At 51.0% G+C, this 12,248-nt stretch overlaps 2 protein-coding genes across 14 annotated transcripts in view; both read right to left on the reverse strand.

Moving 5' to 3' along the window:
- The window catches only part of MCC (MCC regulator of WNT signaling pathway), a 305,067-nt gene that overhangs the window by 105,243 nt on the left and 187,576 nt on the right, over positions 1-12,248 (reverse strand). For all 13 annotated transcript variants that reach the window (XR_003131184.3, XR_007410039.1, XR_003131183.3 and 10 more), the window contains one exon: positions 11,912-12,054. Coding sequence is in view for 8 of the 13 variants with exons in the window: in XM_025435387.3 (XP_025291172.1) it covers positions 11,912-12,054 (143 nt within the window). In the remaining 5 variants the exon portion in view is untranslated. The remainder of the gene's footprint in view (positions 1-11,911; positions 12,055-12,248) is intronic.
- On the reverse strand, positions 542-7,288 carry LOC112651958 (copper-transporting ATPase 2-like). The gene is given in 4 exon segments (XM_035715047.2): positions 542-2,359; positions 2,361-2,879; positions 2,882-4,744; positions 4,747-7,288. Coding segments are annotated over 4 exon segments (4,494 nt in total). The 5' UTR covers positions 5,191-7,288; the 3' UTR covers positions 542-691.

Raw genomic sequence — 12,248 nt, forward strand, 5'->3', positions numbered from 1 at the left:
TGGTTTCCTGTCTTATAATTTTCCCCCTTCTCACTGGTGTGAGGTGGTATCTCATTGTGGTTTTGATTTGTATTTCCCTGATGGCAAGTGATGCAGAGCATTTTCTCATGTGCATGTTGGCCATGTCTGTCTTCCTCTGTGAGATTTCTGTTCATGTCTTTTGCCCATTTCATGATTGGATTGTTTGTTTCTTTGGTGTTGAGTTTAATAAGTTCTTTATAGATCTTGGAAACTAGCCCTTTATCTGATATATCATTTGCAAATGTCTTCTCCCATTCTGTAGGTTGTCTTTTAGTTTTGTTGACTGTTTCTTTTGCTGTGCAGAAGCTTCTTATCTTGATGAAGTCCCAATAGTTCATTTTTGCTTTTGTTTCTCTTGCCTTCGTGGATGTATCTTGCAAGAAGTTACTGTGGCCGAGTTCAAAAAGGGTGTTGCCTGTGTTCTCCTCTAGGATTTTGATGGAATCTTGTCTCACATTTAGATCTTTCATCCATTTTGAGTTTATCTTTGTGTATGGTGAAAGAGAGTGGTCTAGTTTCATTCTTTTTTTTTTTTTTTTTTTTTTTTTTTGCCCGCAGAGATCAGTGGGTGTATTTGAGGTAAACTGTGGCATCAGGAAGAACCCAACGTGAGGCTCCTGGGGGTCCTAAGGCAAGGCCCAGCGAGGTTTTTGGTCCTGATGAGATCATCTCACAAGTGGTCACTGCAAGTGCTAAAGCGGGGGGCGGGCCGTCCTGGCCCCGTGGGTCCAGCAGTTGGGGGCAGGCCCACGCCCACAGCGTGGGTGGCCAGGCCGGAGACCGGGCGGGACCGGGCGAGACCGGGGGGGACGTGGGGCCAGGCCAGGAGCCCCGCCTCCTCACTGCGGACAGCTGGGCCGCTCCTCCGAGGAGCCGAGGAGCCGGAGCGGGTTGCGCCCGCCTGCAGCGCGCAGATGCACTGCTCCTCGTCATGGTCGTTCAGCAGCAGAGACCATGTGTCCCCGCCGTCGTCGGCTGCGGCGCTGTGTCGGGACAGCTTGTTGTCGGACTTCAGGGAGGACAGAGACACCTGGCTGATACGGCTGACCTGGTCCCAGGGCGTGGCCCGCGGGGAGTCCCGCCGCCGGTCATCCATGCCAATGTGCACGCTGACCTGGGACGCCGTCAGGGGCTTCATGCGGCCCTGCGCCTGGGCCTCGTACCTCTCCAGGTCGGGCTTCTTATAGCACTTGAGCTGCAGCGATGAGAGCACCACAGACACGGAGGAGGCCGCCATAGCCGCCGAGCCCATCCACAGCTGCAGCACGACGCTGATGGGCATGAAGACCCCCGCCGCAATGGGTATCCCGACCGGGTTCTAGATCAGTGCCAGCACCAGGTTGAGGCGTATCCTCCACACGGTCCTCTTGGAGAGGTGAATGCTGGCCACCACGTCCAGCAGATCGTTTCTGATGAGGACGACGTCAGCAGCCTCGATGGCAACATCTGTGCCCGTCCCGATGGCAATCCCCACGTCGGCCCGGGCCAGGGCTGGAGAGTCATTAACCCCGTCTCCCACCATGGCGACTTTCTTCCCTTCGTTCTGGAGCTCCTGGACCTTGGCCACCTTGTGAGACGGGAGCACCTCTGCAAAGACCTCGTTGATGCCAACCTGGGTGGCAATGGCTCTGGCCGTCTTGCGGTTGTCTCCTGTGATCAGGACCACGTCCATGCCGATGCTCTTGAGCATGTGCAGAGCCAGGGCTGCCTCCTGCTTGACGGTGTCGGCGATGGCGATCATCCCGCACAGCACACCGTCGATGGCCACCAGGATGGCTGTCAGGCCTTTCATCTTATGGTCCGCCATCGCGTCACTGATGTCGCTGGATATGGTCAGGCCGTTGCGCCTCATCCATTCACGGTTCCCAATCAGCACGGAGAAGGTCTGGGGCGTCTCATCTGTTTCCTCGGGAACGCCACCAACCATGCCCGGGGGAGCGGCCTGTTTGCTCTGCTGGCGCTCGCCGGGGGCCAGGATGCCCTCCACGCTACTGACTTTGCAGCCAATTCTGCAGACTGGCACTGCCTGGAAGTCCATGCAGTATCCCAATGTCTCCGTTCCCAGTTCCTCTTTATGGTACTTGGTGATGGCCATGCTGGCCTCCGCAGTCCCCACCACGGCGAGGACCTTCCTAAGGGGCAGCGTGGCCACATCCACCAGCAGGAGGACCCTCATGACTTTGGGGACCCCGTGCGTAATGGTGCCAGTTTTGTCAAACATCACGGTCTTTATCTTGTGGGCCATCTCCAGAGGCTTGCCTCCTTTGATGAGAATGCCATTCTGGGCGGCCACCCCGGTGCCCACCATGACCGCTGTGGGCGTGGCCAAGCCCAGGGATCAGGGGGTAGACGATGCACAGCACCGTGATGGACGTCTGGAACGCAAACCGGATGATCACCTCCGCCTCGGAGATATGCTTGTTAGGGGTCTTTGACATCTGAGCCTCTTCTACCAACTTCACGATCTGAGCCAACATGGTATCGTTGCCCACGTGGGTGGCGGTAACGAGCACAGAGCCATGTGCATTCATGGATCCGGCAATCACCGTGCTCCCGGGTTTCTTCGTGACAGGCATGGCTTCTCCTGTGATGAGGGACTCGTCGGCCATGGTATTGCCCTCCAGGACTTTCCCATCCACCGGGAACTTTCCTCCTGTCACCACCTTGATGACATCGCCCAGCTGCACCAGCTCCATGGGTACCTGCTCCTCTCTGAGGATCAAGTTGTCCTCGCCAAGGGTCATGACGGTGGCTTCTGTGGCTTGGAGAGACAGGAGTTTGGCAAGGGCTTCTGAGGTTTTGCTCTTTGCTGTGTGTTCCAGCCACTGCCCCAGGGCAATGAACACAAAGAGCATGGGGCGGGGGGGGGGGGGGGGGTGGGATTGTCGAAGAAGGTCACAGGGCTCCTCTCCGCCCTCTCAGCCACGGCCACCACCAGGATGACGAGCGAGTAGGTGTAGGCGATGCTTGTGGCCAGCACAATGAGCACTTCCATGTTGGCCGCCCTGTGCCTCAGAGACCTGTAGGCCTGGACGTAGAAGTACCACCCACCAAGGAGCTGGACAAAGGTACACAGGATGAAGAAGATGAGATTCAGAATGGACAGTCCTGGAATGACGTTGTGGTCCCGGACCATGGACTCATGGGGCATGCTGCTGGGCACCAACATGTAGATCATCAGACCCATCACAGGGATGCCGAACACCAGGATGCACAGAAAAGACTTCTTCTACTGCTTTATTTCCACCTTGTGGTCCAAGTGATGTGCATTGGGGTTTCTCTGGGCTGGGGAAGCATGAAAGCCGATTTCCTCGATAACTTTGACAATATCTCGCGGACCGATGATTTCAGGATCGAACTTCACGTGGGCTTTGCTGGTGGCGACGGCCACAGAGGCATAGGTGATGCCGGCCATCCTCTTGAGTTTGGACTCTATGTTGTGAACACAGGAAGTGCAGGTCATCCCCGTGATGATCAGCTCCAGGTCGCCATCAGAGCCCGCGTAGTCTTCCAGCACCGTCACCTCAAAGCCTAGGTCCTGGATGAGCTGAGCGATCTCCAGTGGCTGGATGACGTCTGGGTGATACTTCACCTCTGCCTTTCTGGCCATCAGGGCAACCAGCACCGAGTCGACGCCTGCTTCTTTCTGCAGCTTCCTCTCTATGTTGGACACACAGGATGCACAGGTCATGCTTGTGATCTGCAAAAAACACTTCTGTGCTGCCACAGAGGTAGAGGCTGGTGGGGACCTGGACGGGCGACCAGGGCTGTGGTTTCCAGGGAGCCCCTCAGCATGGGGAGCCCCTTCCTGCACAGACACAGGTACGCCGGCTGTGGTGTGCGCCGAGGAATTCCCCACACTGTAGTTTCCAACATGATTGCTGTAACCGTTTTCAGAGAGGACTGAAGTCTCAAATCCCATCTCCTCGACGGCAGCTCGGAGTTCTTCCAGGCCAATTATAGAGGGATCATAGAGCACCACTGCAGTCCCTTCAGCCAGAGAGACAGATATTTGCTGCACCCCTTCCCTCTGGGAGATCAGGCCTTCGATGGACTGGACGCAGGATGCACAGGTCATGCCCGCAATGGCGAGCATCACAGTATTGCACCTGCCCGGTGCCGGGGTTCTCGGGGTGGGGGTGGGGACGGCACATGCGGAAAACCTGTTACCTGTCTTACTTCCTGCTGCTGCAGGAAGAGAAACTTTAAAGTTCCCTGGTGGGAGAGCTTCAATGGTCCTCTGCAGGGCCCCTGCGGTGACACAAGAAGGGTCGTACTGTACTTGGGCCATTCTGTTCTCCAAGGACACTTGTACATTCTGAACCCCGGGGAGTTGGCCTATATTCTCTTCAATGTTCAGGACACAAGACTGACAGTGCATTCCGTCGCGTCTCAGCTACAGGGTAACCACATGGCTCCCTTGGTGGCCCAAGGTCTCAGAGTTATTGAGATTCTGGTTATCAGAAGTCAAAGGCATCTTTGGGTTGGCCCTCCGTAACCGCCCAATATCAATGGGTGCCAGACTTACGGGTGCCACTCTGTTCTTGATGACAGCTTCAAACCCCATGTCGTGTACATGGTCCCTGAGGTCCTGGGGTTGAATAAGATAAGGCTAGTAAGTGATGACTGCCTCCTGGGTGCTGAGGGAGACCCGGACTCTTGCTACCCCTTGCAGCTTTCCGAGCTTGCCTTCGATGGAGCTGACACAGGACTGGCAGGTCCTGTCAGGGCCTGGGTGCCCTCCACCCAAAGTCTGACCACAGCCTCGAGGCCAGGCAAGGACCTCAAGGGCCAGGAGGCAACCTTTCCTTCTGCAATGCTGGCCTCGAAGCCCATGTCCTCAATGCAACGGCAAACCTGCGGCAGGCTCAGAATGAACGGCACGTACCTCACAGTCGCATTGCCTTGTTCCAGGGAAACCTTAATGCTCACGATGCCTTTCAAACTGGAGATCCTGCCCTCCATGGACCTTATACATGACTGGCAGGTCATACCCAGAATGCTGATGGTGCTGGTGGCCGTCTGAGGAGGGCACACACTGTCCAGGCCACCTTCGTAGCCAACATTGTCAAAGGCGAAGCTCTGCTTCATCACTGGTTCCCAGGCACGAGTGGGCAAAGAAAGTTTAGACAGGATATGCTTCCAGCCAATGGGCACCCTCTCGCTCATCACACTGCATTCAGCACCGAGGACCTCTGCACACGGCCCCACGCGTGCCCTCAGCGGCCCCCAGCCCGGCTGGCATGTGCAGGAGCCCGCACGTAAGCACCTCTGCCTCTGGAGCTCAGCACAGTCTCCTTTCGGCCACGTGCACTCCCAGGAACCCTAGTTTCATTCTTCTCACAGACTTCTCACTGACCAGGCTGGCTCAGATTCCAAGAAGAAAGCGCACAGCCACCTCAGAGAGTCCTCTGGTGAGTCAATGTGCAAAACATCAAAGTCTCCTCTGGGCTTGGTTCTCAGGGATGACCAACACCGTGAACCTCTTGGGAGAAATTAAGCTGCCGAATTCAATTCAGGAGGGGGTGGGGGGAAGGCCACAAAGGGCTTAGCCCATTCCATCTACCAAGACTACCCAAGGCGCTGTCTTCAGCCCCATCTAACCTTTCCAAGGTAGGCCCTGGTTCCTCCAAGTTTCAGAATCAGGTTACAAATAATCTGTCTTTTAAAAATTCTTTGCTGGAGAATGACTGGCTATCTGGTCCCTGCATTCCTAACAAAATGCAAATTTTCTCCAGATAGGCTCCTTTTCCTTTGTAAACATTTCTCTCCAACCCTGCAACCTTTTTTTTTTTTTTTGAGGAGGTAGGGCTGCCTTTCCCTGCCTGGAACCCCCTTCTCTTCACTGGGAGTGGCTGCTTGACACTTTGGAACATTTTTCCTGAAGCCATTAAGCCTCATCAGCCAGGAAGCCAGGAAAATCTGGCTTTAATGTTTAACATATTTCATAGTCACAGCTGTGCCAAAGAGCCAGGTTTCATGTGTAAATTCTTCCTTGGTTGTCCTCCAAAAACTACCCATAAGGAGGAAATCTATCTAAATGATCCTACCAGCAAACAAGGTATCATATGCTTCCTTTCATTCCTAAGGGGATAGTAGTTTAGCATTGCTAGATTCCAGAAAAATAAGAATTTCTCACCTGAAACCGGAAGAGATCTCAAAATAAGGAGGAGAACCCAACACAGGCTGTGCAAAGGCCCATTGGATCAAGGGTTTTGCTTTATGAACAACTACTCCAGATGAGTTCTGCTGTTCCATTAAGAGAATTGGGAAAGCAGCCTGCTAGAGACACACCACACATGCACTAACATGCACACTGCCATAAGCCCATGTACACACATCTGTGTTCTGCTCTATGGCAACACCCAGAATCATTTGGCCTCAGAGTGTTGTTTTCTAAGATGGAGGTCTGCAAAATCTCAATGAACAACAAACACTCTGCTATTAAGCCAGATGCTGTGATGGTACAGCTGCTCCCTAAATTCTCCCATCAGCACTAGAGACTTCGAAGGACTGCAGGAAGCAGAGCACACTAACCATAGGCATGTTTCACTATTTAGGCAGAGGCATGTAAGAACAAAGCCCTCCAGAGACATAGGCACCAACCACAGCAACAATTGATTAGCTGTGTGGCCTTGGACAAGTGACTTGACCCCTCTGAACCCTGTTATCCCAATTTTATGGATGGGGAGCTTTACTGGGCCTCTTTTCAAGGCTGAGAATTAAACAGGAGGAATGCATGTAAATACTTGACACAAAGTAAATAAGGAAAATACGTTACCTATCATTGCTGGCCTCTCTTAACTAGAGCTCTTTGCCAAATTGAGGGGAAAAAAGTTCCAAGCCACGATTCCTTCCTACCTTGTCTTTGTCATTTAATTACCTTTTTCCCCCAAACTGTGACCAGGTTTGAACAGAGCAACTTCTTCTAAGATGCAATGTGACAATGCCTCATCCTTCTCCTTCCTAGGACTGGCTAGGTGAGTCAAAGCACTTTCTAAATTGCTGGTTTACTCCTTCAAGGCCTGAGGACAGTGCCCAGGAGCCAGCTTACTGAAGGGGCAGCCAGACTCTGATGCGTGGGGTTTGAAAACAATTGACAAGTGCTTTCTGATGAAGGGAATAGATTGGACTAACTCCAGCTATCTTAACTGAAGATCAGCAAATATAATGCCAGCAAACTCAAGCAAAATCCAACTCAAGAAAAACCTTTGGATGGATAATGCAGGTTTGCAACCATTTGCATAATGAAATGGTTGCTTTTTAACGATTTCCTATAGTGGTGTTATATATGGAAGCTTTTTGCCCTATTGAAGCAGTTTAATTGGAAAATGGCAAAGGAGTAAGAAGAGGAAGACACACAGTTTTGATGAGCACACACACACACACACACACACACACACACACACACACACGACTTGGAGGGGGGCGCTGCACTCCACAGCAGCATTGATGCACCCCTCCCTCCTGGCCGTCCTGTGCCTGCCCTCCTTGAGAACCCTCCCTGGGGACCTGGCAGGTGCGGGCCCTCTGCCTCCTGGGCTCTCCTCCTGCCCCTGCTCTTTCCCTGAATCACTCCCACCCATCCCCCAGCTTTCTGCTAGATGCAACCTCAGGGATGGATTCACCAATGTTCCTGCCACCCTCCCCCCCACCCAGGGTGCTGCTAGGAGCCCCTGTCCACCTCTTGGTGTGGTCCTTACCCCACCGTGGTCATCATTCCCTGTTTGCCTGTCTGCATCCTCCAGAGAACTGTGAGCTCCAAGACGGCATTCGCTTCTACTCAGCATTTGGTGCCTCATCTGTGCAGATGCCATTACAATAGGCAAACAGGATAGCTCTAATCCCTGCCTGCATGGGGCCTGCATCCTAGATTCTAGTGGAAGGGACCAGCTATAATGAGTATATACGATAAAATAAATGCACAGACAACGAACCCAGGAAGCACTAAGTGTTGAGAGGAGAAATGAAGCCAGAAAGGCAGGACAGTGCCTGGCAGTGAGGAAAGGCCATAGTGCTCAACCAGGGCCAGAGGAAGCCTCGGATGGGCTCAGGGAAGGAGCACTTCAGGAAGGAGGAGCAGTGAAACAAGACAAGCCGGTTGGGTGTGAGGGGCAGCGTGGAGGCCAGTGTGGCCAGAGCTGGGAGTAAGCAGGGATGGGGGGTGGAGGGGACGGTGCGGCCCAAGATGGGGGATGCCAGTTCTGTGGGGGCCTACAGTCCACAGTCAGGAGTCGGGATGTCACTCTCAGTGTGATACATGGGAGTGGGAGTGTATAGCGATCCGTGGGCAGAGCCTGTGTCTCCCGCCCCCAGTCCCTTGCATAGCACCCAGTGAGTTGTTGAATAAATGAATCAAGGCCACTATGTGGGCAGAGAACACGTACAGACATTGGACAGATGGGGTCCCTTCCCTCCAGGAGCTCCGTCTCATTGGCAGAGATATTATCACTGGCTATAACGAACATATATTTATAATGAGGAAAAGGATGGACAGAAAGGATTTGAGATTCATAATTTGGGAAAATGAAGCCAGCTCCTAGCACAGACAGGCAGACACCAGCCCCCAGTAGATGGCCTGGGCTACTGAGTGCTCTGTTAGGAGCCCCAGGCAGTCCCACAGTAAAGATGCCCTGCCCATTTAAGTAGGTTTATCCCTCTACTCCCCAGCCTCACTTGATTGAGAAAATTTATTGGTGTGTGGGGCAGATATTTCATAAAGTACACTTTCAGACACATGAATGGAGGGATCAGTGTGGGTGTATCTCTTTGCTTTGGGAACTTCTTGGCTATCTGTACCTTTTCACTCCCGAGGCTGGAAGGCAGAGTCCAGAAGCCTGGGGCCACCAGGGTTAGAGACTGCGACGCTGATATGGCAGCATGTGGAACCTGAGCCCACAGCTGGGATGGTCCTAGGAAGTTGCATGTGTTCTAACTTAGGGCCCGAGATACAGGTTCAGGTGATTTTCAGAGAGGCCGTTTCAGCCTGAAGCCAAGAGCCTGAGGACCAAGGAGGTGTCTCCAATCCTCACTCCATTTCTGTTGGGATCATATAGGTATCAGTATACAGCTCTCAATGACTTTGCTGGCTTTAGCACCAATCCATCCTGCTGACCCCTTCCTTTTTAGAGCTTTCTCTGCCCCACTGACTTCTCAGACATGGCTCTCCTTGTTTACTCCCTACAGCTCTGGCTGGCTCACTGCTGGATGGACTTGCTGACTGCTTCACTTGTTCATCCCAGCAAACATCTCTGAACATACAGTATGTGCCAGGCCCAGTGGTGGGCTCTGGGCTCTGGGGATCTGCTAGTAGATATACATACTTCTGCCCAGTGGAGTATAGTGGGACAGTCAGTCAAGCAAATAACTAGAAATACATCATTTAAAATTTAAATTTGAGGGCAGCCCCCGGTGGCTCAGCGGTTTAGTGCCACCTTTGGCCCAGGGCATAATCCTGGAGACCTGGGATGGAGTCCCACATCAGGCTCCCTGCATGGAGCCTGCTTCTCCCTCTCTCTCTCTCTCTGTGTGTGTGTGTGTGTGTGTGTGTGTGTGTGTGTGTGTGTGTGTCTAATAAATAAATAATCTTTAAAAAAATTTTTCAATTTGATGCAAGGAGACAAATGGGGCAGTGACAGAGTCAACACAGGAACTGGTACAGACTGGCATTCATGAGATGCTTTCAAAGGACGTGCATTTAAACGGAGACTACAATGAGAAGCATACCCTTTGCAGGAGCTCTGCCAGGTCTCTCTTTGGCTGGTGGCCCCCAAGGCTCAGGCCCCAGTTCTCTGCACTCCTCACTCTATCATGGCCTCCCACTGCTTCGGTGACTGTCTGCACATAACCCTGTGTTTCCTAACTGCTTTTCTTCAGCCTAGACCTTTCCCTCTTGGCTTATGTCTACCTGCTGCCTTCTGAAGCATCTCCACCCAGATACCTCAAGACACCACAAACTTATGTCCAAACAAAACACAGGAGCTACACCCTGCACTCCCACTCCCTCAAAACAAAACAAAACTCAAGCAAAACCACCTTTTTTTCCTGTGCTCCCGTGTTGGCACTCGGCAGCACTGATCCAGACACTTAGGGAACATTTCCACACACATACTTTTCCCCTCTGTTTCTAATCTTTCAGCAGATCTTGCCAATTCTCCATCTTTCTAGATCTTAACCACTGCCACCCTGATCCTAGTCCACCAAGATTTTGGCGATGGTTTCCTAGCTGGCCTCCCCCAATCATTCTTGATCCACTGATTCTCTTTATTACAGAATGATGATTCAAAATGCAAACCTGATCCTTTCATCCCCATCCTTAACTACTAAAATCTTTTAGTGGGTTCTTTTTTTTTTTTTTTTAAGATTTTTATTTACTTATTTATTCATGAGAGATACAGAGAGAGAGAGAGAGGCAGAGACACAGGCAGAGGGAGAAGCAGGCTCCATGCAGGGAGCCCAATGTGGGACTCGATCCCGGGTCTCCAGGATCACACCCTGGGCTGCAGGTGGCGCTAAACCGCTGCGCCACCGGGGCTGCCCCTTTTAGTGGCTTCTTGTGCATGTTTGACTAAAGGTTAAATTCTCTAACACGGTCTATGAGATCTTGCATGCTATAGCTCCTTCTACCTCTCCATCCTCCATCTCACACCTCTGGGCCCTCCATACATGATGATCTCTTGTTATCTCCTTGAATGCATCTACTTCCCCCACCCTCCCCTGAATGCATCTCCTCCTTTATCTGGTAAATTCCTATTTACCCTCCAGCTCTCAGCTCAAATGGCACTTCCTTGAGGAAGCTCTTCTAGAATCTTAAACTGAATCAAAGTCCTTTTTAAACTCTCGTGGTACTCTGTTCCTTAACGTTATAGCACTTTCATAATTAATATAAATGTGTACTACATTAAAGTCTCTTTCCAACGCAATTTTAGGTTCTAAGAAAGTTACACTATGTTTATGTCTCCTTCTAGTTCTTCCTCTATCACTTCCCTACATTTCCTAAGATACGGTACTCCTCCATCTTCTGACTCCACAGCCTTTTGACCACAGAGATCTCCTTACCTCATAACTTCAAAGTCTTTATCCTCAACCCTAATCTCACCAAAGATTAGGTGAGTTAAGCAGTTAAGCTTAGGTGAGTTAAGCAGTTAAGCATCTCCAAGTAGACCTGTGGTTTTGCAACATTTCGTGGGTTGACTGCAACCCACAGCAGAAGCAACTTATTACACACACTCTCTCTCTCAACAAATAATTTTCATGAAGTAGTACTGCCATTTTTTTTCCTAGTCGATTTCACTTAGAAAATATTTTTCATTGAATCCCAAGACCCACTAATAGGTCATGACCTGCAGTTTAAAATACACCATGCCAAGTATTCCTGGATGGACATTTCTCTACAACCTCAAACATAACATATTTATTTCCCAACTCATTTCTCACGAAACATCCTTACTAAGAAATATGATCATTCTCTTAGTCACTCAGAACCAACATGTTAGAGTCATTTTGGATTCCTTCTTACCCAAAAGTTGCTAAAACCTATTGGCTCCCCCACCACAACGTATCACCACCCATTCCATCCTTCCCATTCCTGCCATTACAGCTCAGATTTCACTGTAACTTGGAACACTACAATAGCCTCATCAGCTGGTTCCCCATCTCCAGAATTTTCAAATAGAGGTGATGTACATTTGAATCTCAAACATCAAGGCAAAAAGCTAATTCACCTCTTTAGTTCCAACAAAGTAACATGTAAGGGACTCAGATGGATGTGCTTTCATCTACTCATCCAACTCCTTGACTAAATTTTAATTCAGGCTGCCTCATATTTCTAAAATTCCCATTACAATCTGGAAGCCAAACTCTGGCTTCGTACAATGGCAGGCAGACTCACCCATGTCAGCAGTGACCATGGTGGATTGGTTTTCGGGGATGGAGACAGAGGTCTGGTCTTGGTCCATGCTTCGAGAGTCTTCGTTGACCTCATGCTGGCTCTGGCTGAGTTCTGACCGCAGTTCTGAGTACTCATCTTCCTCCCTGAGAACAAAGAAGAGTCAGTCACCACTGACAGAGACAGATGACGAATTCCCAGAGAATATGACTTCTAGGACAAGAAAGAATTCAGAAAAGAAACAGATCTGTTTCCCCTACCTTCCTCAGCTGTATCAACTAGGACTCTTTTCAGACCAAATGAAGCCAGTCACCTCTATGGTCAAAGGTTGCTCCTGTAT

This window comes from Canis lupus, chromosome 4, assembly GCF_003254725.2.
Source record: "Canis lupus dingo isolate Sandy chromosome 4, ASM325472v2, whole genome shotgun sequence".
NCBI lineage: Eukaryota > Metazoa > Chordata > Mammalia > Carnivora > Canidae > Canis > Canis lupus.